The sequence below is a fragment of the Pieris napi genome, chromosome 11 (assembly GCF_905475465.1).
Source record: "Pieris napi chromosome 11, ilPieNapi1.2, whole genome shotgun sequence".
In the NCBI taxonomy this organism is placed as follows: Eukaryota; Metazoa; Arthropoda; class Insecta; order Lepidoptera; family Pieridae; genus Pieris; species Pieris napi.
Genome location: NC_062244.1, coordinates 6,011,599 through 6,038,143, shown reverse-complemented (window position 1 = coordinate 6,038,143; position 26,545 = coordinate 6,011,599). Strand labels below are relative to the sequence as shown.

At 32.7% G+C, this 26,545-nt stretch overlaps 2 protein-coding genes and 1 long non-coding RNA gene across 3 annotated transcripts in view; 1 reads left to right on the top strand and 2 right to left on the bottom strand.

The window, feature by feature from the left end:
- Window positions 1–1,503: 1,503 nt before the first annotated feature.
- LOC125053546 lies at window positions 1,504–26,415 on the bottom strand. Its single transcript, XM_047654934.1, has 10 exons — window positions 26,371–26,415; window positions 25,887–26,019; window positions 25,187–25,336; window positions 25,029–25,102; window positions 16,324–16,369; window positions 12,785–13,899; window positions 5,985–6,099; window positions 5,069–5,190; window positions 3,422–3,518; window positions 1,504–2,100 (listed from the first exon to the last, which is right to left on the bottom strand). The coding sequence occupies exons 4-9, from the start codon at window positions 25,075–25,077 to the stop codon at window positions 3,436–3,438; spliced, it is 1,530 nt and encodes a 509-aa protein (XP_047510890.1). The 5' UTR covers window positions 25,078–25,102; window positions 25,187–25,336; window positions 25,887–26,019; window positions 26,371–26,415; the 3' UTR covers window positions 1,504–2,100; window positions 3,422–3,435.
- Window positions 4,977–26,545, bottom strand: part of LOC125053545 (zinc finger protein OZF-like) — a 31,592-nt gene continuing 10,023 nt past the window's right edge. Inside the window, exon 10 of the mRNA XM_047654933.1 lies at window positions 4,977–5,027. The gene's annotated coding sequence lies outside the window, so the exon portion shown is untranslated. The remainder of the gene's footprint in view (window positions 5,028–26,545) is intronic.
- Window positions 10,934–11,474, top strand: LOC125053549. The gene is made up of 2 exons (XR_007117594.1): window positions 10,934–11,178; window positions 11,276–11,474. It is a non-coding gene; the product is annotated as an uncharacterized LOC125053549 (long non-coding RNA).

Sequence of the window (26,545 nt, the reverse complement as noted above, 5' to 3'; positions counted from 1 at the left end):
TACATGTTTTTTACATTTCAAACTTTGTTATAATCAAATATTTTTAGTATAAATCATGCTGAGTTTGCCACTTTAAGGTGTGCAATTCGTTTTTATTTTGTTTCTTGATGGTAAGGTTTTACTGAAATGCATGTTGGCAAACCTTTATTAAAAAAATACAATGGCAAGAATGGGTGACTTAATAACACAAAAAAAAGAAAAAAAGGTTAGTCAACATCACAGGAGACCGAGCTGGCAGCTACCTCGGTTAAAGAATTAGTCTAGCTATTCAAAGGGGGAATGGTGGAATCTTTGGAACTTTGCCTTTATAATGTATTTTAGAATAGATAGCTTGTAACATATACAGTAGAAAATACATTGTATATGTTGTGGCTAAGAGTTTTGAAAGTACTGTATATTTACTAATATTTTATCTCTTTCTCAAATTATATTTGTATAACACATTAATGTAGTTTAGTTTAATAAGGACACATTTATAGACCCGCTGTGCAAGCTAAACTGATCTTTGTTCCTAAGAATTAAGCTACAGTTAAAAGCAACATCGTAATAAAATGTCTAACACTAATTCAACTATTGATTTAGATCGTATTATTAGACAATTAAAGTTCAATTTGCTGGATTAATTTTATGTTTATAAACGGGTATCGTAGATGAATTCATATATACTTATTCAAAGTACTCTACTCATTGTCAAACGTAAAATAATTGGTTGACAGTACAGTACTCGGCCATTTATAAGTCGCATCGTTCTTTAGAAAGAGATACTCAGCTAGCTTCGGCTTCGTATAGCGCCTTCTCTATCTCCTAATAGATTTCTGTTAGTGTTTCGTGTGACAGAGATGACGCTCTACAAAGCGAGTATCTCTTTCTAAAGCACGATGCGACTTATAACCAGTAAATACTGTAAAATGATTAATAATACATAATTTTCAATAATTGTCATATTTTGCTACATATCACACACAAGTATTCAAATAGTCGAGTAGATTTGGACGTCATACTCGATGGAGTAAATTTAGATCTTCATACTAAAGCGTGTCCAATAATAATTTTGCTAAGGCCTTAGGATAAACACATCGACCTCTACACAATTTGTTTAGTTAACAAGTATTCTATACCATTGATGCTTTTATTTAGATCCAAATATGCCCACGGAGCGCGGAGTCTTAACAAATATATCGACTTTTCTTGCGCAATTCGTTTTTTCGTAAGGGAGCGTTCAAGTATTACGTAACGAATTTTAGGAGGGGGGGGGGTCCTTTTGTAAAACGTTACGATGCGGGGCGGGGATTGAATGACGCGTTATTGTTATTATTTTCTACTTACACCACATAATAGTAACTAAAGAGTCACTAGGTGGTCACGAAACGTTTACTAGACTTGGATACAGTACTGTACTTGGGTACTGAAAAGCGTTACGGCGAGTTCATGGGAGAGGGGGGGGTCAATAATCTCCAAAAATTGCGTTACGTAATACTTGAACTAAGAAATAAGAAATCTGTATAATATAAAGCAATCTCAATATTTGAGCGCAACTTAAAAGTTTAATATCAAATTGTGATAACAAATACTAAAATAGCATACACAAGCAAAACATTTGAGATTTATATGCATTAAACTAATCAGGCTTATACAAACGCAAAGGGGGCACCACTTAAGAAGCAAATGATAAACTTCAGCCCGTTCATAATGCTATCATTTTCATATACTTTGAACCAAATTCATGTAATAAGAGGTTAATAGGACGATTGACACTTTTGAAAGCGCATTTTTGTTTCTTGTCGTGGCCAGATCGTAAAATTGATTAATTCATGAAATAGCAAACATTTAGGTCAACGAATAATCAGAGTTTAATGGCATAAAAAGTCTATAATTTAAGTGAATAATTCCAAGGTTTTTTTTATATTTAATTTATGTAAGATAACATTTAAAACTTGCTTAAATCTAACATTCAGTTAATGGCTTGCAGTCGCCCCCTTGAAGACAATAAAATTCAACTAATTATAACTAAGCCGGCGATCAAAACCCCGCAACTATGCATTGTTTATAAAAATAACTTTATTTAACTATGTCCGAGTGGGCGTGGTGTTCTTGCTTGACCTAAAATAAAAAAAGCTTTAGTTATTATATTTTATAGTTAGTAGTATAGTTTATAATAATAAAATTTAACTTTTAAATAAATTTCTTATTTGATAAAATAAAATTTAAAATTAAATGTTGTCGTTTACGTTTAGAGTTCTTTTTTTAAAAACAAAAAAAAATCACCTGCGTTGTACCCGCAGTACGAGTACGGTAGTAACTTATCTTCCATCCTTATTTATCATAAACTAGGGACCCGCTGGCACGGGCAACCGGGACCAGTAAATATTGAAAAATTTAATCTAAACCATTTTCGTGAATCATTCTAGATATTGGTGATAACGCAATAACGCATGCAGTGGTTTCTGACAGATAGATAGACACGGCACACTCGTTTTTATATTATACTAGCTGACCCGGCAAACGTTGTTTTTCCATGTATATTATTTCTAGGAAACATTTTTTTAGTTCAATAAAATAACTATCTACTATAATAAAAAATAGGGGTTGATAGTAGAGGTGTGAAAATTAGGGGTTGTTTGTATTTTTGTATGCTGTATCATAAAAAAAAATTGGGTTTGACATTTTATCACTGGGTTTGGGTTTGAAAACAAGGGGTTTGAAAGATAGATGGTAGCCGATTCTCAGATTTACTGAATATGCATAAAAAATTATAAGAATCGGTCGCGCCGAGTATGGGAACGAACATTGTAACACGAGAATTTTATATATTACATAAAAGTTAGACATAATATGCTGTCATCGTTAAGGCAGCATTCGTAAGAAACATTTTCGTTCGACCGTAAAAGTCGAAGTTTATATATATATATATTCTTCGGGTTATATGACACTCACAAATAATAGCTCGTAAAATAATTTTAAAATTTGTGTTCAGTAGATCCAGAAATTATCACCGACTACTTGACAAAGTTTACCCCTTTAAAATATTAGTTTAATTTTTTTGACGTGACAACGTCTTATAATTCGATGGAGCCGGCTGCACGCAAGAAATAACATGACTCATGCGGCGTTACCTCTGAGGCGTTCCATTTAAGGCTTGAAGTGCAAGCGAGAGCACTCGTTCCGCGCTCTCGCTTGCACACAAAAATTGACATAATTGTATTTATGCGTACAAATAAATGTAACTTGATCAATTCAATTGTGATTTCCATTTACTTCCTTCTCTATATCCATACAAAATATATATCAAACAAATAAAATTAAAATTTTCTTTTGAAGGATGCAACCATTCCATCTGTATTTTCTTATGACGTTGTCACGTTCAACTACCGTCAGTAAACCGACTTTACAGACAACCGATATTTTTTTTGTTATGCATTACCCAATATATTTTGGTCAGGTGTCTAACGTCTGCAACGAATTTTCAAGCGAGCCATCCCAAGCTTCCTCTTTATGAAGGGCCGCTTTGCGTTTCTTCTCTGAAAAAGTTTGAAAGGGCAATTCAATAAAATTATTTTCGTAATTCTTTTTTTACTCATTGTGGGTCTAAATAAACAATCAACACCTCGAGGTTAAATGTTACACGTACGCCGTTTCACGATCCACGACTGTGTTTGATAAAAGCTTACTATTCTTAAAATACAACACAGACATTTACATAGATGTCGCTGTACTAACTTTCATTAAATACGTAGAATAAATCATAATATCAAAATTTATTTATTTCTTCATAATTATTACTACCTTACAGTTATAAGAAATGCGATACTACAAACAATCAAAATACAAGGATTAAAAATTTAATTTAATGATTGGAAACTAACTGAACTGACGAAAATCAGCATGAGGAGCAGCAGGCTTCCGTAAGGGTCATTTGGTATTTGACCTAAGGGAGCGTTCTAGATTTTATAGGTTTTTGGCAAACAGACCAATGTTTTCAGCAAATCTTAAATGTTTCTGATTTCCATATGAATATCATCATTATCCCAGTATTTAGAAAACCTTTTCTAAAACTGCTGATAATAGTTCTGGATATTTAGGGTATCCTTTGAGGATACTAAGAGTTTATTCCTTTTGACTTTTCTAACCTACCCAACCCGATTTCATCATCGAATAAAAGGCTTTTTAATTATCCTACAATAAAAACTAGTCACATGTGAACTCAACCAGGAACCAATGAACCTTACATGTTAGGTTAAATCGTCATAGTCGTAGAATAGTGACGGATCTGACAAATAGTAAACTTTACAGGGCAGCCATTCCAAAATTATATTATCATGTTAGTTTTAGTAATAACTATTTTAATTCATATTGTTATTATGAAAATTGGCATATAAGCAAACAAAAGGGTTTGTACAAAATAATAACATTAAATTACACAGTTTTCAAAAAAATCACATGTTTCTATGAAATTCGTCACTTTACCGACTGACTACTTTGAAATTAAAAACACATGGATTTTTTTTATTGTAGCCGTAATATTTAGTCAATGTAGCATCCAAATTTGATAAAAAGTGGGATTTAGATTTTTTCAAATCCGACATTGTTCTACGATCATGACGAAATGCACCTCCAACAGTTATGACCTCCACTATAGTCGAATTTTTAATTAGACGTCAACTGACGTTTACGGTGTTGTCAGTTTTTAATGAAATAAAAATAGTGTTGTGACAAAGTAAAAACCCCCTGAATTAATGATGGGTGATGGCACTAGTCACCGCGCCGCGCTTTGTAATAAGACGTCAAAAAACTGATTGTAGTTACATAGTACTAGTACCTAACTTATATCAGAGCACTTTTATACAATTTTGAAATAGAAATAATGTTCTTTTATTGTTTGAAATGATTGACTATTCACACTCATTGTTCATTCATGTGATTGAACAAGAACTGAACGCATCACTATTACTTTAAATATGGCAACATTATTTTACAAAGTGACATTAGCTACTGTCAGTTGGCTTCGTCTAATTAAAAATACGACTATACTTGTCTAATTCCCTCCATTAAAATAAATAAATAGAAATACCTCTAGCAATAGTAATAAGGCGTCTTTCTTCATCTCTTTCCTGTCTTGCGGTGCTCAATCGCACACCCAAAGCGCCAGAGACCAGTCGCCTGGCAAGCGCAGTACACGTTTCTGGTCGCTGTCTGTAATTTAAAGATTAAATAAGCAATAACTTGTATTTAAGACGATGCTTATCATTTTAATAATAATTATAGAATTATATCTTAGAGAAATCTACAATGACAGTTTTGGTTGAAATAAAAAACCTCTTTAGTTTTATATATATCGCAGCCAACTAGCTTAATTAGCCGTTCAATTAACTGCCTAGCCGTTTAACTTGCGGCCTGAAAGGTGTTCAGCCAGTTAACCAAAGAGCTAGGCAATGACTTGGATCGATGGCGTTTCATAACTTGCCTAGTCTGTTAATTAAAATTTAGTTCCACTTTTTGCCATCTAGCAGCTAGCGTCAAAACTCTTCAAAACTGTCAATATGTTGTCCAAAGATAACTTTAATTGTGTTTTCCAATTTTTCACGAAAAACAAGTACAATGGAAGAGTGTAGTGACAATAAGACAGCTTCGAACAAAGTGTTTTAATTATTTGACCATGCAACAACCGCCAGCCGTTATTACATTTTCCTTAAAAATATATCACATTGAAAACAAAAGTTGTAGGCATATAAAAACTACAATTACACAATATTATACCTCAAAAAATTTAATTAAACAATTATAATACAATAAAAGCTAAGGTACTTTATTCACCTGAAAATTAGCCCCAAAATTTGTCAAAATGTCCCCAATAAAATTAAACTTAAGTATGTATACATTTTCTACAAGGCAACACGGTCCAACGATTTTTATATCGGAAAGGTAACGGTAATGTAAACCCATGTATTTTTTTTATAAAAAAATGGTTAAAAAAACAGATGACTCACCTGTATGGTTGAAGGAACTCTGCACATTTTTTTGCCTTATTCCGCGATTCGAGGGTAGCTGCATGCAACGGTCGACATTTGGCAAGCGAGCGTTGAGTAGACAATACTTCCGCAGCTGAAAATGTGAGGAGAAAGTATCAAAATCCGCTTAACCCGCATAATTATTTAGATTATTTAAAAAAAAATTGGGTGTTATCTAACGACTTTCGGCATAACAATCAGACCATTAACAATTTATGAATTTTGATGTCGAAAAGCTTTAATTACTATTCGTCTTCATAGATGGCGCTATGCGACATGAAGCTAGATAGATATAAATAAACTATCACCCGTTGAAAACGATTTTTGAAGTTATACTTCTTTAGGCGCGTTATGAAAAATGCACCGTGACACAAAATTAACAGAATGAAGTTGCCCACGGAAGATGCTACGGCATTGGACATAATTTAAAAACAACATTCGAATAATAATAGAATTTATGTTACACTTAATGTAAAAGAATAATAATAAATATTTATTTATTTAATTTTTCAAATGTAAACTGAACTTTATTGACTATAATGACTCGTTTTCCAGTCTTTGATTATTTAATTGTAATTAATTATTTGCATGCAATCAAAAACTATTTTTAATAATGAAGTATAACTTCTTACGCGCGTACATAAGTATGTACACGCACCCTTTTTTTTGATTAAATTATAACAAACAACACTACAAATACAAACACAGAAAAGTTTTAGGTTTCATTCAAGATTATTATTCTAATATTCATATGTTTTTTTTTAATATACGAGTATGTTTGTATAACATAACAGCATCATTTTAAAATAAAAGGTTCTATTTAGACGGGATAAGTAACGGTTAAGACAAGGTGCGCGCGCGCCGGCCTACTTGCCCGTTCTTGCGCCACAGCGGTCGTTGAACGGTAAGTAGGTTGTAGGCCTCGTCTGGAGGCACTCATAGTATCGATATTACCAGTAATCATCTAGTGTTTTCTTTTAGTTATTTGACCATCTTATCTTGCATGTAATATATTAATAATATAATATTTTAAAACGCGAATTATATAGTTTTGTAATATTTAAACACTGTTCAAAATTGTTTCCTTTAAGAAAATGTCAATTAATTATGTCATTATCGATATTACATCATCAAATGTTCGTTTCAATCTAAAGGAAAAACGAAACTGAATATATTTTTCTATTCCATTTCGACAAAAAATTCAATATCGCGTGTGTATTCGATACAAGTAATAAAAGTGCAATCACCGGCTATCGGATGTTGACCTCAACACGTTAATTGTAGCTAAATAAATCGGTATTTAAAGTTTGTATAGGTAATGGCAACATTTATAGAAAAATATACGCATCTTTTTTAAACTCGCTTAAAATAGTTTGCCAACGAGATATTTCTTTCCATTATGACATCAAAAGAAAAGAATATTTATTTGAATAAAGCATACACAAAAACACAAGCACTTTAATAAAAAATGGGTTCAACGCAGACTTAAATTGCTGCCCTCAACATAGCTTTTCGCTGGGCCCATACTATATGAGTGACAGCTTCACCGCCGCAGACCTATAGGCTTTTTAAAAAAAGACTGACTTAACTCTAAAGACTATTTATTAGCTTCAAGATATATCAAATAAATTCGTTCCAATCAAATCCTGTTCAATCTATCCTCATGACATTTCCCGAACCCACTTACATCACATTACTGAATAGCAACTTCCTCGACCTAGTGGAAAGTGGGCACGACCGCTTATGTCACAATACCTATTACCTACATAAGCTAGAATTGTATAAAAGCTTTGTTGCTTAACTGAAAGTAAGCTCCACTCAGTGTACAGCGTAACAGCCAATCCTTATTTAGGCAGATGCTTTACTAACTAAAACTTATTCATTTGTTTTTTCTAATAAGCAAGTAGGTTATCATTCTTCTGTGACTGACACACGCCGTCAACTGTTTGGGTTACTGAAGCGTGCTGGTTTAGTACATAAACAGATAGTCCATTGCTGCACAGCCGGGCATCGAACCTACGACCTCAGGAATGAGGTTCGCACACTGAAGCCCCTATACTAGCCAATAAATATAACTAAAGATTTATTTGGATAATTCGATCAATGTTGTAAACGAAATTTAAATACATATATGTATGTATATTCTATTATATATACAGTCGATTTAATCAACTTTCGAGCCAAGCTTTATATATTTTAAGCGGCAATATTGGTGCGACTTGTATAATTTTTGTGTTGGTTCACTTACATGAATCAATAGGACCAATTTTTCAAATTGACGCAGATGATGTAATTATTAATACTCATTATATGTACTTACGATGATTTCAGTAATTATTAATGCTTGTTTATATATGGATTCCCGCTAAAGGCTTAAGACTTTTGGCCTGAAACGATTTCGTAAATCGCGGTAAAGATAAAACCTTTAGAACATGTTAAATACCTCTTTCATGTTCCCTAAACCGATAACGAAAAACCGGCAAACGGTGTGAAGTCATAGCTGGTAACACTGACGCAATGTATTGCGTTATTTATCGTAACATTTAAGTGCTCGTTATCATAATCAGTATGCTGTGATTAAATTAATATTCATATTCGTGTGTTAATGATAGGTTGTGGGACAACTGTTCTATCGGTGTCAAAATAATTTTTAAAATTTTGTGTTGTTGCATCAACCCATTGATATTATGAGAATATATAATTAAATAAAATATTCAAGCTATATTCTAAACGTCGAGTCAAGTTATAAATCCGATAGTAAGGGCCCGTATTCTAGAACGTTATTCAAATTTTAATATACTTTTAAGAGCAGTTAGTTTTTTTCTATTTTAACTTCGACATTTAAACAAGCTTGAGCTAGCGGAGTTTGTGACTTAATATACCTTTATTAGCGGGTGACCCAAAGACGAAAGATTGGTTGTATTACATGTTTCTCTGACATTTCAGGTATATAATTTGTAAAAGCTGCATTTAATTTGTATTTAAGTACAAACATTTACGAAAATAATAATCGAAGCTCAAAAGTGAACTCTTAAAGATATAAAAATATATACTGAACATAATTAATTTACCTATGAAAAATTGAGAGAAGTTATTTTCCTGTAATTACCGCAATAACCACCTCTAATTCAACAAGAAACACGAGCAAACTTTCGAGGCAATTGTTACAGAAATAATTATTAGCCTTTAATATATATTGTATAATAAGATATTTAGTATGAAGAATATTAGTGTGACTAAATAATAATGTTCTACTCATTCCTATAACGATTTTTCTTCCTAAATAAGGTCGCTGTTAACTAAGTATAACTAACTGCCTAAGAACCATTTTTCTACGGAAAAATCGAAATAAATATTGTTATTTATACTAACTTTATTATAAAGTTCAAAACATATCGACAACTTTCGATTTCGTCGTCCTACTTTTTCTCACAAAAGATATTTATTCAGAACGCGCGCTATGACGCCTTGAACTTGAATATTATACGAATTATGTATTCTATTATATAATAGTAGTTCAAAATATACGCCAATAATATTAGCAATTAATTAACAGTAGACCCGCCATGACCACAATTAACTATGGTGCATATTGGAGCAGAATCCAAAGTCAAATGTGATTATATATTTCTATTTGCATATTATAGTTTTTGCAAGCAATGTCGGCCTAGTGTCTTCAGCGTGCGACTCTCATCTCTGAGGGTGTAGCTTCGATGCCCGGCTGTGCACCAATGGACTTTTTTTCTATGTGCGCATTTAACTTTCGCTCGAACGGTGAAGGAAATCATCTTGAGGATAATACTAAAAATCTGAGGTCTAGACCTAAAGAGGTTATAGCGCCACTGATTTTATTTTATTTCAGTTTTTATACAATAAGTATAGTTCCTATCATTTCAAATATATACAATCGATTCACCAGTTAAGGTGCAAACACGTTACTAACAATCTCAATTTTGTTCTTTAATATTAGGATTCACTTCGTTAGCATATTAATGATATCTTACGAAAAAATAATAGTTTGAAAAAAACTAAAAAACACGCTTTTAAAGCACATCAAACTAAAAAGTGAAAAATAATTCCTAATTTAGGCTGAAAATGGTAATGAACAAAAAATACTGGTATTATTGTGAAAAAGCATGGGTTGCTCGCTGGTTGTAAAATTTTTTTTTTTTCGGATTATTGCATTGTCATCGATCTTTGACAGGTGCTAGTCCGGTCAATTTAGACATCCAAGGTTACAATAATTCGCACTTGGCTGAATATTGGTAGGATTGCTCAATACACTATTATAAAGGAAATGTGAAAAGTCCTCATCGATCCGGCACGTGCAAAAAAATTTACTCGGGGTCCAAGATCACAAAAATGGGTTTTTCGCGATTTTCAGCAAAATTGTAAGTTTTATCATAAAATTAGTTTAGACAAAAATTGTAGATCAGATAATTATCTATAAAAAATGTCTAAATACTTTTTTTCCTAAGAGCCACCGTTTTTGAGATATAACGATTCAAAAAGTTGAAAGAGTTGTAATCGTCATAATATGCACACGTTTCCACGCCACCTTTGAGGTAGTGTACTTAGCGCTTTTTTTTAATGTGGTTTCCCCGGTAGGCCTATTCCACTGATCTTTTATAATTCTGTTTAATTTGAAACTATTGAATAACTGTAGATATTGACAAGGGTTGAAAATGATGAAAGGGGTGTAAATTACAAAAAATAAGAAAATTTATCCGTCTGAATCTAAATCATCATGCTTTCTCTTGTTCTTGTTCTTCTTCTCTTCCTTCGCCTTCTTCTCCCTCTTCTTCTTCTTCTTTATCTTCTTCATTCTGGGTGTTAATAAATTGTCCCAATAATGACACATCGCATGTCTCTTCGTCAACATCAAATGAATCTTCAATTGTTGGCAATTCAACATTGGAGCATGACAGTTAGTACATGCTACAGAACAAAATAGTCAACTTTTTTGCAACCACATTTAGCACTACATCCCTTTTTACAGTTGCAAAAAATGGTGTTTAGTAGTTATTCTGGTGCAGGTGGAAGTAAAGTCTGAACTGGCTCTAATGAATTGTCGACCAACTTCCAACCCCAGTCTTTTGGGTCTAACTGATTACCAAGCCACACTTGAACTTGGTAATATACCCGAAAAAGATGTTGATGAGCAGCCGCTGAGGTTGAAGGAAGACATGCTAACTGCACTTGTTTTTTATTTCGAGTATTTGTAACGAAACATGCATATCTGAATTTATCTAAGCACGTAATTTTTTTAGGAGCTCCATACATAGCGAGAAGAAAGCGAATTCCGTTGGTGATAACTTCTTGTTGTTGTTAGAACGATATTTTTGCTTGTATTACGGCTTCAGTGATGTATATACGTGGTGTACTTATACATATTATGACGATTACAACTCTTTCAACTTTTTGAATCGTGATATCTCAAAAACGGTGGCTCTTAGGAAAAAAAGTATTTCGACATTTTTTATAGATAATTATCTGATCTACAATTTTTGTCTAAACTAATTTTATGATAAAACTTACCATTTTGCTGAAAATCGCGAAAAACCCATTTTTGTGATCTTTGACCCGGAGTAAATTTTTTTGCACGTGTCGGATCGATGAGGACTTTTCACATTTCCTTTATAATAGTGTATTGAGCAATCCTACCAATATTCAGCCAAGTGCGAATTATTGTAACCGTACCCCTATTTTTTAGTCTAATTTGACCGGATTATGCGCAAAGTTTGAATTAAATCTGTCCGTTAAAAGTGGGTCAAAATCGAGTCCGAAGGAGTCGGTTAATACATACATACAGGTGAAGCTAATATAAAGCGTGTAAAAAATTTAATATTTATCCTAGCTATGTATGGACAAGGTTGCGAACCATCACATTGAACACAACAATAACGTTTATCTGGCTTCATATTTAATCTTTTAAATGCACGTATTGAATAACTACACGCCAACATTTACATAAGTATTTGTAAGAATTAATAAAATGTTTTTATGGACTGGTTAATTACACCTACAATCTGGTCTAGAAATGTGTCGAGGCGTGAACGATGATCAGACCAGATCGCTACATGCGATGTGGTTACTGTTTACATGTTAATAAATTCTATATTAGATCAAAACTGGCAAATACAATAGTTGTGAAAGCGTTACAACCAAAATGTCTTTTAATTTTGTCTTTTATTGACATAATCTTTACACATATAAGAAAAAAACTTTTTAACCGGATTAAAGTAATGTATTATTATAAATTTACAATTATTTAACATAATTTTAAATTCAACCGACGTTTCGCGCGCTTTACAGCGTGCGTGGTCACGGTGACTGAAGACAAAAGGTGTTGGATGTCAAAAAGTATCAAAGCTGTAGAAAAAAGTTGCATTATCTGTATTTATTTCCCCGGAGTTGGTATCGACTAAAAGATGGAGGGTTTTGGCAGAAATGGCTCACGGTGTCCTCTATTTTCGCGGAATGTTTATTTTGAGATTTTAATTTGGATATTATTGGATCCCAGGTGTTTGACAAATTTAAAATTATGTTAAATAATTGTAAATTAATAATAATACATAACTTTAATCCGGTCAAAAAGTTTTTTTTCTTTAAATATCATATTTGCCACATTATTGTGACAATTGAGTGTTTTTTAATATTTCGATATACGCTTTGAAAGTGCACCTTCCCCGAATCACGAATACTCGTTAAATATGTTATTTTTAAATGCAACTTATATTAGTTCAATGATACAGTAAGTAACAAAATACAAAACTTACCAATTTTTGCGCTGCTGAATACAACTAAGGCATGCGTATCATCCACCCACTTAATCTCGAACCCAGTATCTTTATATTCACTAAACAACGACAATATATCATTCGTTTTAAATTCATTTGGAAAATCATACACCTCCACGACATGTGCAAACGTCTCATCATAGGGCCCGTTGAATAACGCCTGACCTCGTGTTTGATACTGATCGTAATTGTTCTTAGTTTTTGATATGTGCACCTTCCCAACAGTAGATGTAAGTTCTTCTAGTAAAGACGGGTCCAGGCATTCACCACTATCATCAAACACTGCATCCCAATCGTTTTCTTCGCGTTTTAATGATACTTTTGCTTCTAATTTTGGTTTAGTCTTCTTTTTCTGCTCTTTTGGTACTTCATTTTCGTCTTTCTCACGTGGACTGGTCGATCGTGGACTAACAGGCTCCCCTATCGGATCCGATATCACTAAAACATCCGAATCAAAAGTCTGCTTAATAATTCTCTTACTACTTCTATTAATTTCTTGTGACGCTCGCTTCAATTCATTCTTCTCGACGTCTTCATCTTTGTCATATAAATAATCCTTATCAATAATATTGCCTTGATTTTGTTGAAGCGACATATTCAAGTCTTCAGTTTCATTTGTCCTCCAATCTTCGACGTTTTGTATATCGTTGTATTCGTACAAATTAGGTGAGTAAAAACCTAGCTGTCCGTTAACAAAATAATCTCCTATATAGAAACTCTCTCCTTCTAACTCTTTATAACTATTATCACTATTTGATATTGCACTATTACTATTTGGCACTTGACAGCCGAAAGGCACGGTTGTGTTTTCGCTAGGAGGCTCACTATCGATGTGTGCTGTCTGAGATCTTTGATTCCTGAGATGAGGCGGTGTGTAAACGTTGCAGAAATTCTTGTCTAGAGATCTTCTGGGTGTACCGTGAACGGACTTTTCTTTGGACCCAGGAGATTTTGGACACTTTCCGTCGGCGCTGTGACTGGTTCGCTTGTTTTCTAAAGGTTTGTTTTCGTCTGTGGTGTTGTCTGCTCCACCTCGCAAAGCCCTCGGAACATAGACCGCTCGATCTGGTCGTCTGGGTTTCGACGAACCGGATCTGAAAACAAAGGCGCGGTTATGTTTTTGTAACCTAGTTTTATTTCTCACCTAATTACGCTTCCGCAAGAGTGACAACTCTGTCGCATTGTGAACGCATCTATTGTTACATGAAATTGCATTAAGGAACGGTAGGTTCTAAGAATATTGGTTTCCGACTTGTTATAATGATTGTATCAACACAATAGCACATTTACGTTGCTTTACGACACATCAAACGCAAGAACGTAGCATCACCATGAACCTCGAGAATAACTTCGGAGAACAAAGAAACTAGTTAGTACTTACGCATGAAGGATTTGGGACAGTATAATTATGTTACATACACAAACAAAAGCATATATCATGCATTTTATCAAATATGGAAACCTCTGTTTAACAGCTTCAATACATGTTCTACAAAAGAACATTATTAAACCTGCTTTAGTTTGAGAATTATATTTAATCAACATCTAAAGGACATTTTTCTTATGTATAGATACAATTTTTCTCATTAAGGTACCTACCGTGTCCGGTATTACCCACAATTCGCAACAACTTAGCCAAATTCTTAGCACGCTTTAACCTACTTTAGCATTTCACCGGCCGCTGCTGTCCATTGCTCTCTGTTAAGTAACAATCGGGGGCAAGGTCGCCCGAATGTAACCTCTCACTACGACATACTTTCAATACACCGCGCGCATTCTAATCTTTGTTTATTTGCTTATTCGTTGGGTTTTTTGAGGTTATGAAATGGTTTGTAGTCTGGTGTAATTGGTTAAGCAATAAACATAATGTATTGCCACGATAAAATAACGATATTGTTATCTTGTGTTGGTTATTATAGTTGTAAAAATTATCTAATCAATGATTAAAATTTGTACACAAGGTTTAAAATTTTTAATAATACGTATTAATAGTCAAATGCCCAAAATAATGTGTCGCTTTCAGAAGTGAAGAAGAAGAAGAGGGCATGGGTCAGAGAATTATAAGAATGTAATAAATTTATTAAATAATTACCTGCCATTAGCCAACTAAGCAAATATTTTTTTCTTTGTCTTAACAATAACACAAAGTATAACTAATAAGATTGTAGTCATCTTCGTCAGATTTAAACACTTAAATCCATTTACTTTTAAACTCCTTAACATTATTGTACAGAGATTACATATTCTACTTATGAGTAGGTACTGTATAATTAAATAACTGGGGTTTACGTACAAAATAAGACATTAATACATCTTTACAAGGCCAAGTAAAAGGCAAAAAAAAATCCTTTACGGATACGAAAAGACCTTAGACATATTCAATTGAAATTACATACATATATTATTGTTTATTTAGCTTTGGGTAAATTCAAACCTTGGTCATAACACATTGTCGCCTCTATTGACCATTTTTTGTCATAGACAAGTACTTTTAGGCTTTGATACCCGTAACAATTATTGGTTTCCCTAAATCTAACCCAGTATTATACACCTTATGTGTTACAAAATAAGACACGGAATTGATTGATTCATGCAAAGGCACCATAAGCATGCAAATATTAACCACAATGGTAATTTTTTGCCAATCCCAAGAATAGATAAACTAATTTAATTGTTTAAAGTTCCAAAAATCTACCGTCTCTAATTCCAAAGACGCAAGTCATTTAATACACAAAATAAATTGTCACGTATGCAATACGCCATACACGCAAAGATAATGTAAACAGTAAATTACGAATTTTGACGACTTCCCTGACTTAGGGTGTGAGCACTAAATACCTACTAAAATAGCCTGATATAAAAATATTATTTGTTAAAAAATACTAGCACATTTGAGGTTATCATACACACGTCATATAAAAATATCGATAAAGTTTTTAATATGCACACTAGTAATAGATTAATAATAAGTACTGAATCTTTCGGCAAAGCACAACATTGCCTTATAAACAATGCACTATGACATCATTGTTTAACAGGAAGACAAATAACATTGTCATTTCATGATAGTGATTCTAAGCCTCGACCGACCAACTACCTGCCTTAACATTTGCTAAACTTTACAAACACACAAGGATATTGCCATGGATTCCATTTTGAATTTAATTGAACAATTTCAATTTATAAATCTCTTAAATGTAATAATCATTGTTGTGCATATTTATCTCACGTATAGCCCAATCATAACACAGAACCTAAACATAAGTCATTTGCAAATGTGATTTATAAGCCCTTTGTACATGACTTATGCCATTTTGAGATACATTTAACTCAGCTACTATTAATTTAACTTCGCATAACTGTATAAATAATAATAGACAATAACTCACTCTGCACAATCCAAAGTCACACAAATCCACGCACAATCACAAAAACACTGATAGCACAATCACTAGGTACGTATACGTTCGCCCTTCACGACGTCTGATAAAGGAATGAGGAGATATAGGAAGTCTTACCTTGGCTTCTCCTGAGGCTGCGCTCGCGCAGAGCTCCCCACCGCATCTGCAATATTACATAATGTCAACAACGTGATACAAAAACAATCTCAAGGAAAATCGCAACAAAATTTAATAATCACTAAAGTACGATTAATCATTGTCTTATTTGTATATTGTAGACATATCGATTTTGAGAGACAATATTATCTCACTTAGACTAAATTAACTTTTTTTTAAATGAGATTTTTTTAAATAATATTCACAAATCATATACGAGGAAAACTATTATAGTCGTTGCAAATAAAAGACCGCTTTCATGACGTCATTTTTATTTTATTTAGAAAAACCAATTAATTAAAATAAAATACATTAGCGGTGAGTTCCCACAATGCTCACGGAAGCAGATGCATAGCTGCACCTGTTTCGTTGCATTTTTTTTATAAACAGTTGAACAACCTTTTAGGTCTATATTTAAAAAACTTTTTCTGTAGGGAATCGAACCCACTGTATGTTATGGGCGTATTTTTTATTTGAAAATATGTTTTATTCTAATACAAAGCAATAGAGTAATCCTTATAAAGGAATAAAAATAAACTTGTAGATTTATGGATTTATGAGTGATCTTAATATGTATATATAAATTACCCGTCACGTTGTTTGTCCGCTATGGACTCCTAAACTACTTAACCGATTTCTATCAAATTTGCACACCGTGTGCAGTTTGATCTAACTTAAAAGATAGAATAGCTTACATCATAATTTATACCCGCAATATTATTTTATTGCAAAATATTTGTTTATTATTTGACAGTCACAATTCTAACAGATGGCGCAGTGTTGAAAGTACCAACGTTTCACATAAGCTACAATTTAATGGCATAACCACCAAAAGCATGGTGGTCCCCATGTCGGATGTTCTCCTACCGTTTTTCTTAAATAGTTTACTACTATGTAATATAACAACAACCTTAGCCACAGCAATGCTTGGCCGAGTCTTCTAGTATATAATATATATTTACAAGATTAGCAAGTAGCAAGCAACATAAAAACCCGTCAGAACGTCGATCAAGATATGTTACGTAGAATTACATCAGTGCACCGCTCCCATGCAACTGAAGTCACGACTGTTTTATTACTGCACGGAAGACTTGACTAGAGGTATCCTTACGTTTAACATTTCCTAAAATTATATGGTACCCGTGATTAAAGGGACTGGGATAGTTTCAGAACTTGCAAATAATTTCGTCGCCTAAAGCATGGTAGTCTTTTCAAATAATGATAGTTGCGTGTTTGTAATGGTTACGATATATTTTAACCACAATATCAAATATGATTTTATAATAAGTCAAAATGTTAGCAAGTCAAATTACAGTGTAAACTCTATATTACGACACTCATGGGACTGCATTTTTGACATTACAAAGAGTTGTCGTTAAATGGAAAGAAGTATAATCTGTATTAGAAAAAGAACAAGTTTATTTCAGACTAGTGTTAGTAATTACATAAGACACAATTATTATTTGAACGCTATTGCGTATAGTCTGTTTTTATCGCTTGACGTCTTTTGCTGCACCAGAAATTATGTTGTATTTTTTTTACTTTATTCATATGTTGCGATATTGATGCATCTTCGTGATAAATCACGCTCAATCAATCCCAATTTGTAAACAAAAGAACGGATTTCTTAGAAAGTTCGACGTATGGTGCCGATAGTCGAGTTTACGGGCTAGTACAATAAAGCGACGAAATAAAGTACACAGCTCCGTAGTTTTAACTAATTTCGGCAATTTAAAAAAGTACTTTTATTATTTAGTTGTCGTTATATAGGGTGGGTGTAATGCTATGTAGAGTTTATCATTGTATAGAAGACAAGCGAAACCAACCAAAGCCGATTGATTTCGACGCATTAGCGGTATTTGTCGTTAAATCGAGTGACGTTACATGGAGTTAACAATGTTTTTGGAGTTACAACCTAGCATATATCCTGTTATGATGACGCAAGTCAACAGTTACTTTAGCTGTCTAAAATATTTGTTAGCAGTAGCTTACAGCAGGTCTTTAAAAGCTTACTAAGTAGTAACAGTGAATATAAAAATATAATAAACCACGACTATTATATATAATACTGACAACATTTTGATATTGAAATACATACATATTTATATTTAATACATATTCAGAAATATTGAGTAGACTTGAGTATTTATTAATTGATTGCAACACAAATATTACATTACTTTAATGCTTATAATATATACTGGAGAAAACTTTATATTTGTATTTGCTACAATAGTGTTGAAATCATACGAACTAAATATATATTATTTCTTATATATCCTAAATCCATGTTTTAAATCTATAACAGTTTATGCAACACTCTCGGTTGGGTCAATGGAAAAAAATGTGTCGATTGCGAGAAAATTCTAGCGACCACTTTTCACTATTACGAGGAAAACATAATATATTAGAGCGGTCATAATGTAGGAAATAAAACTGGTTGAAAACGATAACTAATGTGTTGGGTTAGTAAAAATAGTCAATTATTATATAATTGTTGTGTTTTATGACGCGGAACAACGTTATTGAATAAAACCTATAAATTCTTGGTGTATTCCGCCAGAAATATATATAAAAAATAGGTTTTAAGAAGTATCTTAACTCAAACCAAACACATTTACTAATTTTACATAGCAATGAAAACTCTTTGCTAACTTCTGTAATAAATTTATGGCTTTTTGTGAAAATTCAATCAGACGAGTGGGCGAGTATTGTGGTTAGGCCAAGGTAGATAAAATTAATAATTCCCTGATAGAAATTTCGCATGTTAAAGCTTACGTACATACATACACGTTCACGTGATTGAAGCACTGTTACAGTTTAAAGTTAAGTTCGGCTATTTATTAATTAATCTAATCTGATAACTTACATAATACGTAAATTTTAGTATATTGTCCAATAGTCGAACCAAGTTCGAAAGTAACATTTTCCAGAGCTTCAAGGAGCAAAATTTTTATTATGTGTAATTACTACGATATTATCATTATCAATTATTAATAAAAAAAATGATCATGACTTATCTTTGGAACTTCAACATTCTGGCATGGCCTACGCCACGTTTAAACAATAGATATATATATTAGAATAAACGATTTAGATTGATTAATTATAAATAAAAACAAATCCAAAAAAATCGGTTGTCTGTAAAGTCGGTTTACTGACGATTATTGAACGTGACAACGTCATAAAAAATATTGATGGGATGGATGCATTTTTCCCAAAAAAAATTAAATTTTATTTGTTTGATAGGTATTTTGTATGGATATAGAGAAGGAGGTAAATGGAAATCACAATTGAATTGATCAAGTTACATTTATTTGTACGCATAAATACAATTATGTCAATTTTAAATGGAACGCCTCAGAGCGAGGTAACGCCGCACGAGTCATGTTTTTTCGTGCGTGCAGCCGGCTCCATCGAATTATAAGACGTTGTCACGTCAAAAGAAAAGTAAATCTAAATAAAGGGAATACAATATTTTAAAATGCAATTCAAAAAAAGAAGGCAAAAATAAATTCCCACAGAACAATACACAAATTAACAGCGATAAAATATTAACATAGATTACAAAATCAAAGTTCAGATATGCCCTGCTCCGTGCAGCGTGCTACTTTCACTCTCGGCGGCCTACTTGTGCGGCCCCGTTCGTTGGTCATTTGCTTGCAACAGATGTTATGTCACCGATCACCGGCATTGTGAAGGACGAATCTTGGCTAATGTGCAATGATGCATTTATGCGGTAAGTGGTCGATCAAGAGTCGCAATAAGCAACGATCGCTTTAAATAAGTCCACTTCTGTAGCGCTCTGGTGGTACACCACTATGATTCTGCCGATTTAAATATTAAGTTTCGTAATTCTTTCAATAAATCGATGGAGCCGGCTGCACGCACGAAAAAACATGACTCATGCGGCGTTACCTCGCTCTGAGGCGTTCCATTTAAGGCTTGAAGTGCAAGCGAGAGCGCGAAGCGACAGAGAGGCACTATCGGACTCCGCGCTCTTCGGCGTTCGACATCTGTCTCTCTCCTACTTGAGTAAGCGGTTCGTGACGTTGTCACGTTCAACTATCGTCAGTAAACCGATTTCACAGACAACCGATTTTTTGCTTTTGCCCGAGTTATGTAACCTAACGTTAATTAAATTACATATAAATATTTTAGTTAATAAATAGAAGCGTAAACAAACGTAAACAATCATCGCACACTATGTAATCCGATAAAAAACGAGTGCTAGATGTTTTACGTAGCACAGAAATGTAACAGAGGAATCAGGACTACTTTATTTGCATAGAAAATCATTGGTTGCGTACTTGCAAGACCATACCCCATATATCGAGACCTTTTGATTGTTTTCACTATTTTCTTCTCTTAGCGCTAAGCAAAAGTTCCGTGTGTAAACTCAACTTGGTTTGGCATACGGGGTCGTCAACTAAACATTCTTTTATACCTTCTAGCTACATACATAAAATTCAATCATCAATCACCACCAAGACAACCGCGTGGAAACCCGTAATTTTAAGCTCAAACTTAGAAGCGAGCGAGACCGGATTCAACAACTATATTATTCATGTTATAAATAAAAATTAATTAAACATTCTTGTAAATAGACTTTTTTTTTGTTTTTTTTTTAAGACCAGGGTGGTAAAGTTTTGAAAGCAAAAGAAAAATAATAGTAGGATGAAAACCATTGGAAAAGGAGAATATTATAAAAATGAAAGGAAAAATAATTTACGGGAGATCTGAGGTCGGGAAGGGGGTGAGTTTTTAAAGGTAAAAAACGGTTTATCTCGATTTCCGGCCAAACTAAAAGTCCTATGGAAAAAATCAAATCGAAAAGTTGTAGATTTTTATAATATTCTCCTCCTTTTCCAATGGTTTACATCCTACCATTATTTTTGTTCACTTTTTATTATATTTAAAAGCTTCTACCCTGGTCTAATAATGTGCCCTCAATTTATACTAAAAATCAGTTCTTCGGAAAACAAAAAGTCCTATACGAATAAGACGGAACATTCGGATTTAAAATATAAGATTAGACGTATGAAATCTAAGAATAGAATAAACAACACCCACAGCAGCGTAAATCTACAATCTTGACTTGCATAATGGCTTGTTCATTATAGCTTCATATTTTTAAATCTAGTTTATACACTTTTCTCTTATAATTCAGGTTACAAACAGTTTGGTTAAAGAATTTAAATGGTGTTTAAATTATAAAGGTGTGACAGACAATCCTTTAAAAAAAGTTCACTGCTTCACCGATAAAGTTTACATAGACATTCTAGATCTTTCCAATCTCTTCGTAATAAGAAGCTCCGAGATATTTGAATAATCTAAGTGCGTACCCAAATGAGCAATATGAATTAAATGTGTAATGAGTAATCTCGGCTATAATGAAAATTAATGGCGCAAGCAAACGTCGACACAAGGCTATCTCTGTCTTTAAGGTGCGATAGAAAGGGACAAATAATTTATTTTGAATAATGCAATCGTGTACTCCCTTTAATATGATATCACGTAACTGTTCTTGATAATTAAATGTTATACAGTGCTTGGGTTTAAGCCATTATTAAAGTGGTAGGCTGTGAAATCGAGCTACTTGTTACAAAGATCCGCCTTGGTAGCTCAATTGCCCACGCATCATTATTATTGGTTGGTTATACGGTATATATTAAATATACGGAGATTTTATACATCTTTATATATATAATTCTTCTGTGAGTGTGTATGTCACTGAACTTCTCTCAAACGACTGGACCAATTTTGATGAAATTTTTTGTGTGTGTTCAAGGGGATCTGGGAATGGTTTAGATTCACAAATCAGCTCGATAGATGGCGCTGTAGTCGGTACTTTCATACTTTTATATCCTAATCGCTTGAAATATCAAGCAGGACAACGTCTGTCGGATCCGCTAGTAACATTATATAAAAAATAAATACACAATAATATCCCCTCTCCTTTGACTCATTTACGGGACTTTATTTCCACTTGTCTATTAAGATAGAGCAATTTACAAATCTCTTAGTAACGCGTGTTTAAATTAAAATTTACGCAAATGCATATGAATTTAAATCGAAATTTTATTCCGGTTACGGGTTATATTAAATTCATAAAATCAATAAGCTATATGAATACTATGGAAATATTGGAATGGGGTTATCTCACCACAGACTTTTCATTCTACGTGCAAAAATATCACTTGTTGGTACGGTGAAGGTGAAACATCGTAATAAGTCTCATCTTTGAATGTGTCTAAAATCTTGCGGGGATTATACAAAGATTTAAATTCTTCTGTAAGTATTTCGAAATTAATAATTAGTAACAGCGACTTAAATGCGTACAATAATTAACTTCTGACATTTATGTAGCATCGTAATCTTTTCTATTGTGCAACGCGTTATTACATAGCAGTAACTTGAGAAACTAAATTCTAGAACAACTAAATATTTTAATAATAATGGAACATAAAAAAAATATTGGTTGTTTGTAAAGTAGGTTTACGATCGAGATGTTTACGTGATAACGTCTTATTGGTGATATAAGTTTTTGGGATGTAAGGAATTAATGAAGATAACAATTTTTTCAAATTTTAAATTACATCTATCGTTTTATTCACACTTTTGATGATAAATTTCGGGTGTAAAATGACAAGTTTACTTATTCGACTATGACATACATTTTTCTTCATATATTCACGGAATGACTGGCAGCGCTCGAGATGAGACGGGAGATCGGTCCGTCTCTCTCTCGTTATACCTGCGATCGCGCTCGTGAGGATTTGGTGTGACACAAGTTTCTGAACATGTCACCCGACTAAAACGATTTTAAAGACGTTATCACGTCAACATGTTTTAGTAAAGAGTTTTGGACCTTTAAACATTACTTATTTATTTACACTTTATTACATGAACAGTGAATATAAAAAAAGATGGAAATAAATAATGTGGAAAAAAGGGCGGCCTTATCGCTTAACCAGCGATCTCTTCCACGCAACCCTTCCGTATGAAAGTTTAATATATATTAATATAAGGGAATAGTGCAAGAAGTGTTTAGCTAAATTAACAAAAAAATACAATTAACAATAACGTTATAATTTTTTAAAGAAAATTAATAGGCGTGGCCTATTTCTAGGAAGACAATATCGCTTCACGTATTACCGAGGAATGTCCAACGCTTTCACTAATAACGCTGCACTAAAAATATAACAGGCGACGAATTCACTTTTAAAATATTTATTACAAATTTCTATTACCTATTAATAGAAATCAAATGTTTCAGTTTTATAGATGTTTAACCTGTCACAATCTTTTATATGTGTTCATAAAACACACACACTAACGGAAATTACTAACATACATCCTAATACTTGTGTACTTATTTGGTACATATATCGGTTGGATATTGCAAAAAATTGCACAATCGCCGCTTACTGAAGGCTATAGTTATAAAGTACCAAACATGTTTCAAACATGCTGTTGTTCATTTTTGAATAGTACACTGGCAATTGAGTTAAATCTATATTAAATACGTATAAAGCATAATAAAATGCTACATTAAACTTTGTTTTTGTTGCAAAAATACAATGATAAACTAAGTGCGAGTTGGAGACAAACTTACAAAGACATATATTGAGGTGTGAGAGTGAGGAAACTCATCTTTTAGAATAATATCGACATCGAGTCCGCGCTACATGTCAGCGCTTGGTATTATAATTGAGATCCCAACCGTAGAAATACCAAGAGGCGACGGCGTACTTCTCTGCCGTACCGTATCCGAGATTGAGGTTGCAACACAGTGCGTATATTTCGCCTGTAGCCTAGCAGAGATAGCATAATAGCAATAAGGCCGCCTATTGCACAACATAGTATTTTGCTACATTTAAATTGTTTTATGTGCAATAATTGTTTCGGTGTAAAACAACTACCATATCCATACCAACTACCTACACGGGTGACGGGACTACACTTTTATTATTTCCAAGATATTATTATATTATATTATGTATTACCAAAAAAGAGGTTTAAAAGAGTCGTGTGACAAACTACTTGCATTTTATAGTTAAAACGGAAGTGCATCAAGTAATACAAAAACACTAAAATGTAACCGATTTTCTTCCTTCAATTTAAAATTTTGGTATGACCTAATTTATTTGAATAAGATTGCTCGACATATGAACAATACGAGCCTTCGCGGGAGTCGTTTGCAAAATTATATCAAAAACAAAATATAAATATGGATAACTAGAAATAAAAATTTTGAGAATATTTGGTGCATTGATTTGTCAGTGAAATTGTTAAAGATAAAATATATAGTTTAAATTTTTTAAATATAATCGTTTTTGAAATTTTCATCTTTTTAATTGACTTTTTGAATTTGGTGATGAAGATTTATTTGTAATTTTATATTGTGTAAACATAAATGTTTCTATTATAAAGTATTTTAGACACAATGTTTTTCTTATACAAAATAAAATGGCAAAAATTCATTTTTAAGTTAGTGTTAATTCTTCTATGCCTACCAATGTTAAACAATTATTTTTTTGCATTGACTATTACCTTGAGCCTCCATTTTACACTCCATGTCCAGGTTATACACCACTAAGCCAAAGTGCAAAATGATACATATTAATTATAAAATTACTTATTGAAAATCTAGTGAAACTCACTCTGTCCATTTTGGGTGGCACTCGGCTTTTCTGTCTGTGTCAGGACCATGTTTGGTCTTGCACAAGCTTCATCACTAAAAAGTAAAATTAAAGATAAGTATTTATACACATTCATATGAATACAGAACATATTAAATTTATATTACTTTATGGATTACCTCAGTAATTTATCTCGGTAACAAACAACAGTTCGTCGCTCGTCACTGACACCTATCGAGAAGGTGGCAAGATCTGGTTGACTCAACTGCTCAACACAGCGATGAATGAGAAATCTGCGGTAGTTGCTCACAGGTGGAAATACTAGAACACTGTAACACATCCATATTTCAGTCTTAAGAAAGTAAATGTTTAAATAATATTATTTTTTAGGTTTTATTATATAAATGTTTGTAACAATAGGAAAACTGAACTTCCTTATTTATATTTTATATATCTTGCAGTAATGTTTAAAAAACCTAAATTATAGTAATATAGGTATGTATAGCAAGATTAGAACAAAAACATGAAGAAATAAAATTATACTGATTAATTTAAATCTATTTATAAGGAAGTAAATAATAAATATATAACTGAAACAATTAATTAAAATTTTAAAATTATTGTAACATAGGAGAGCTATTTTTTTTTCAATTGAGTTTATTATTGTTCAAGGTGTCATCTCGTTATGCTCTATTTAACTTGCGTTTGTTCAATACGTCCTACGTTCACTGATTCATAACCTTGAAACATACATCTGCCTTTGTCGGCAAGAGATTTTACTTTAAATTTAGGCAGCTATCGAAAATTTTCATTCAAACTGAGCATATACAATTATCTCCCATTTTAATGAATACATAAACATTATAATAAATTGTTTACCTGTCAACTCTTTTTTCCGCAAAAAAACATTTTAGGTCTTCTTTGACATCCTCAATAAAATTGTCGTCGGCAAGGTTCAAAAACCTTTCCACCGTTTTGGCACCCAGCTTGACTAAGTATGTTTTATAATAATCTAAAACAAACGTACACTACACGCGCTAGGTAATTTTAAAACCTATTCGTCCATATTCAGTTTTTCGCAAACACAAACACATGTAAAAATATCACACAAGAAAAATGAAGAAAAACAGTTTACATAGTGATGTACCACTACTCAATAACAATATTAGGGAAACGATAATAATTATTCTGGTACACACAATATACATAATTATACTATTATATTGGTTGAGTTTAAATAATTAATTACAAATTGTGTAACTTCACACCTTTAACACAACTTTATAAAAATAACAAATACCTAATATTATCTTAACTACGAGGCTTTTAAAATGTTTTATGTTATGAAAACGTTTTTACATACTTATATTTTTTTTAAATTCTAATGTGTCATCGTGTACTAGGTGTATCACGTTTAATTTCGGTATATAATTAATATCATCATCACTATGAGCACATCACTAAATACTTATTACCCACAGACAAAGTAATGTTATGAGTTATCACCTATAACAGTGTTGATCACTTGCTTTTCACGG

Excerpts from the sequence above, each read along its gene's own strand:
- LOC125053546 (XM_047654934.1), bottom strand. The coding sequence starts at position 25,077 with ATGGTCCTGACACAGACAGAAAAGCCGAGTGCCACCCAAAATGGACAG. Across the intron at positions 16,370-25,028 it reads TGCCACCCAAAATGGACAGA|ATGCGGTGGGGAGCTCTGCG; the intron begins GTGAGTTTCACT and ends GTAATATTGCAG. Across the intron at positions 3,519-5,068 it reads CCTTATTACTATTGCTAGAG|AGAAGAAACGCAAAGCGGCC; the intron begins GTATTTCTATTT and ends AAACTTTTTCAG.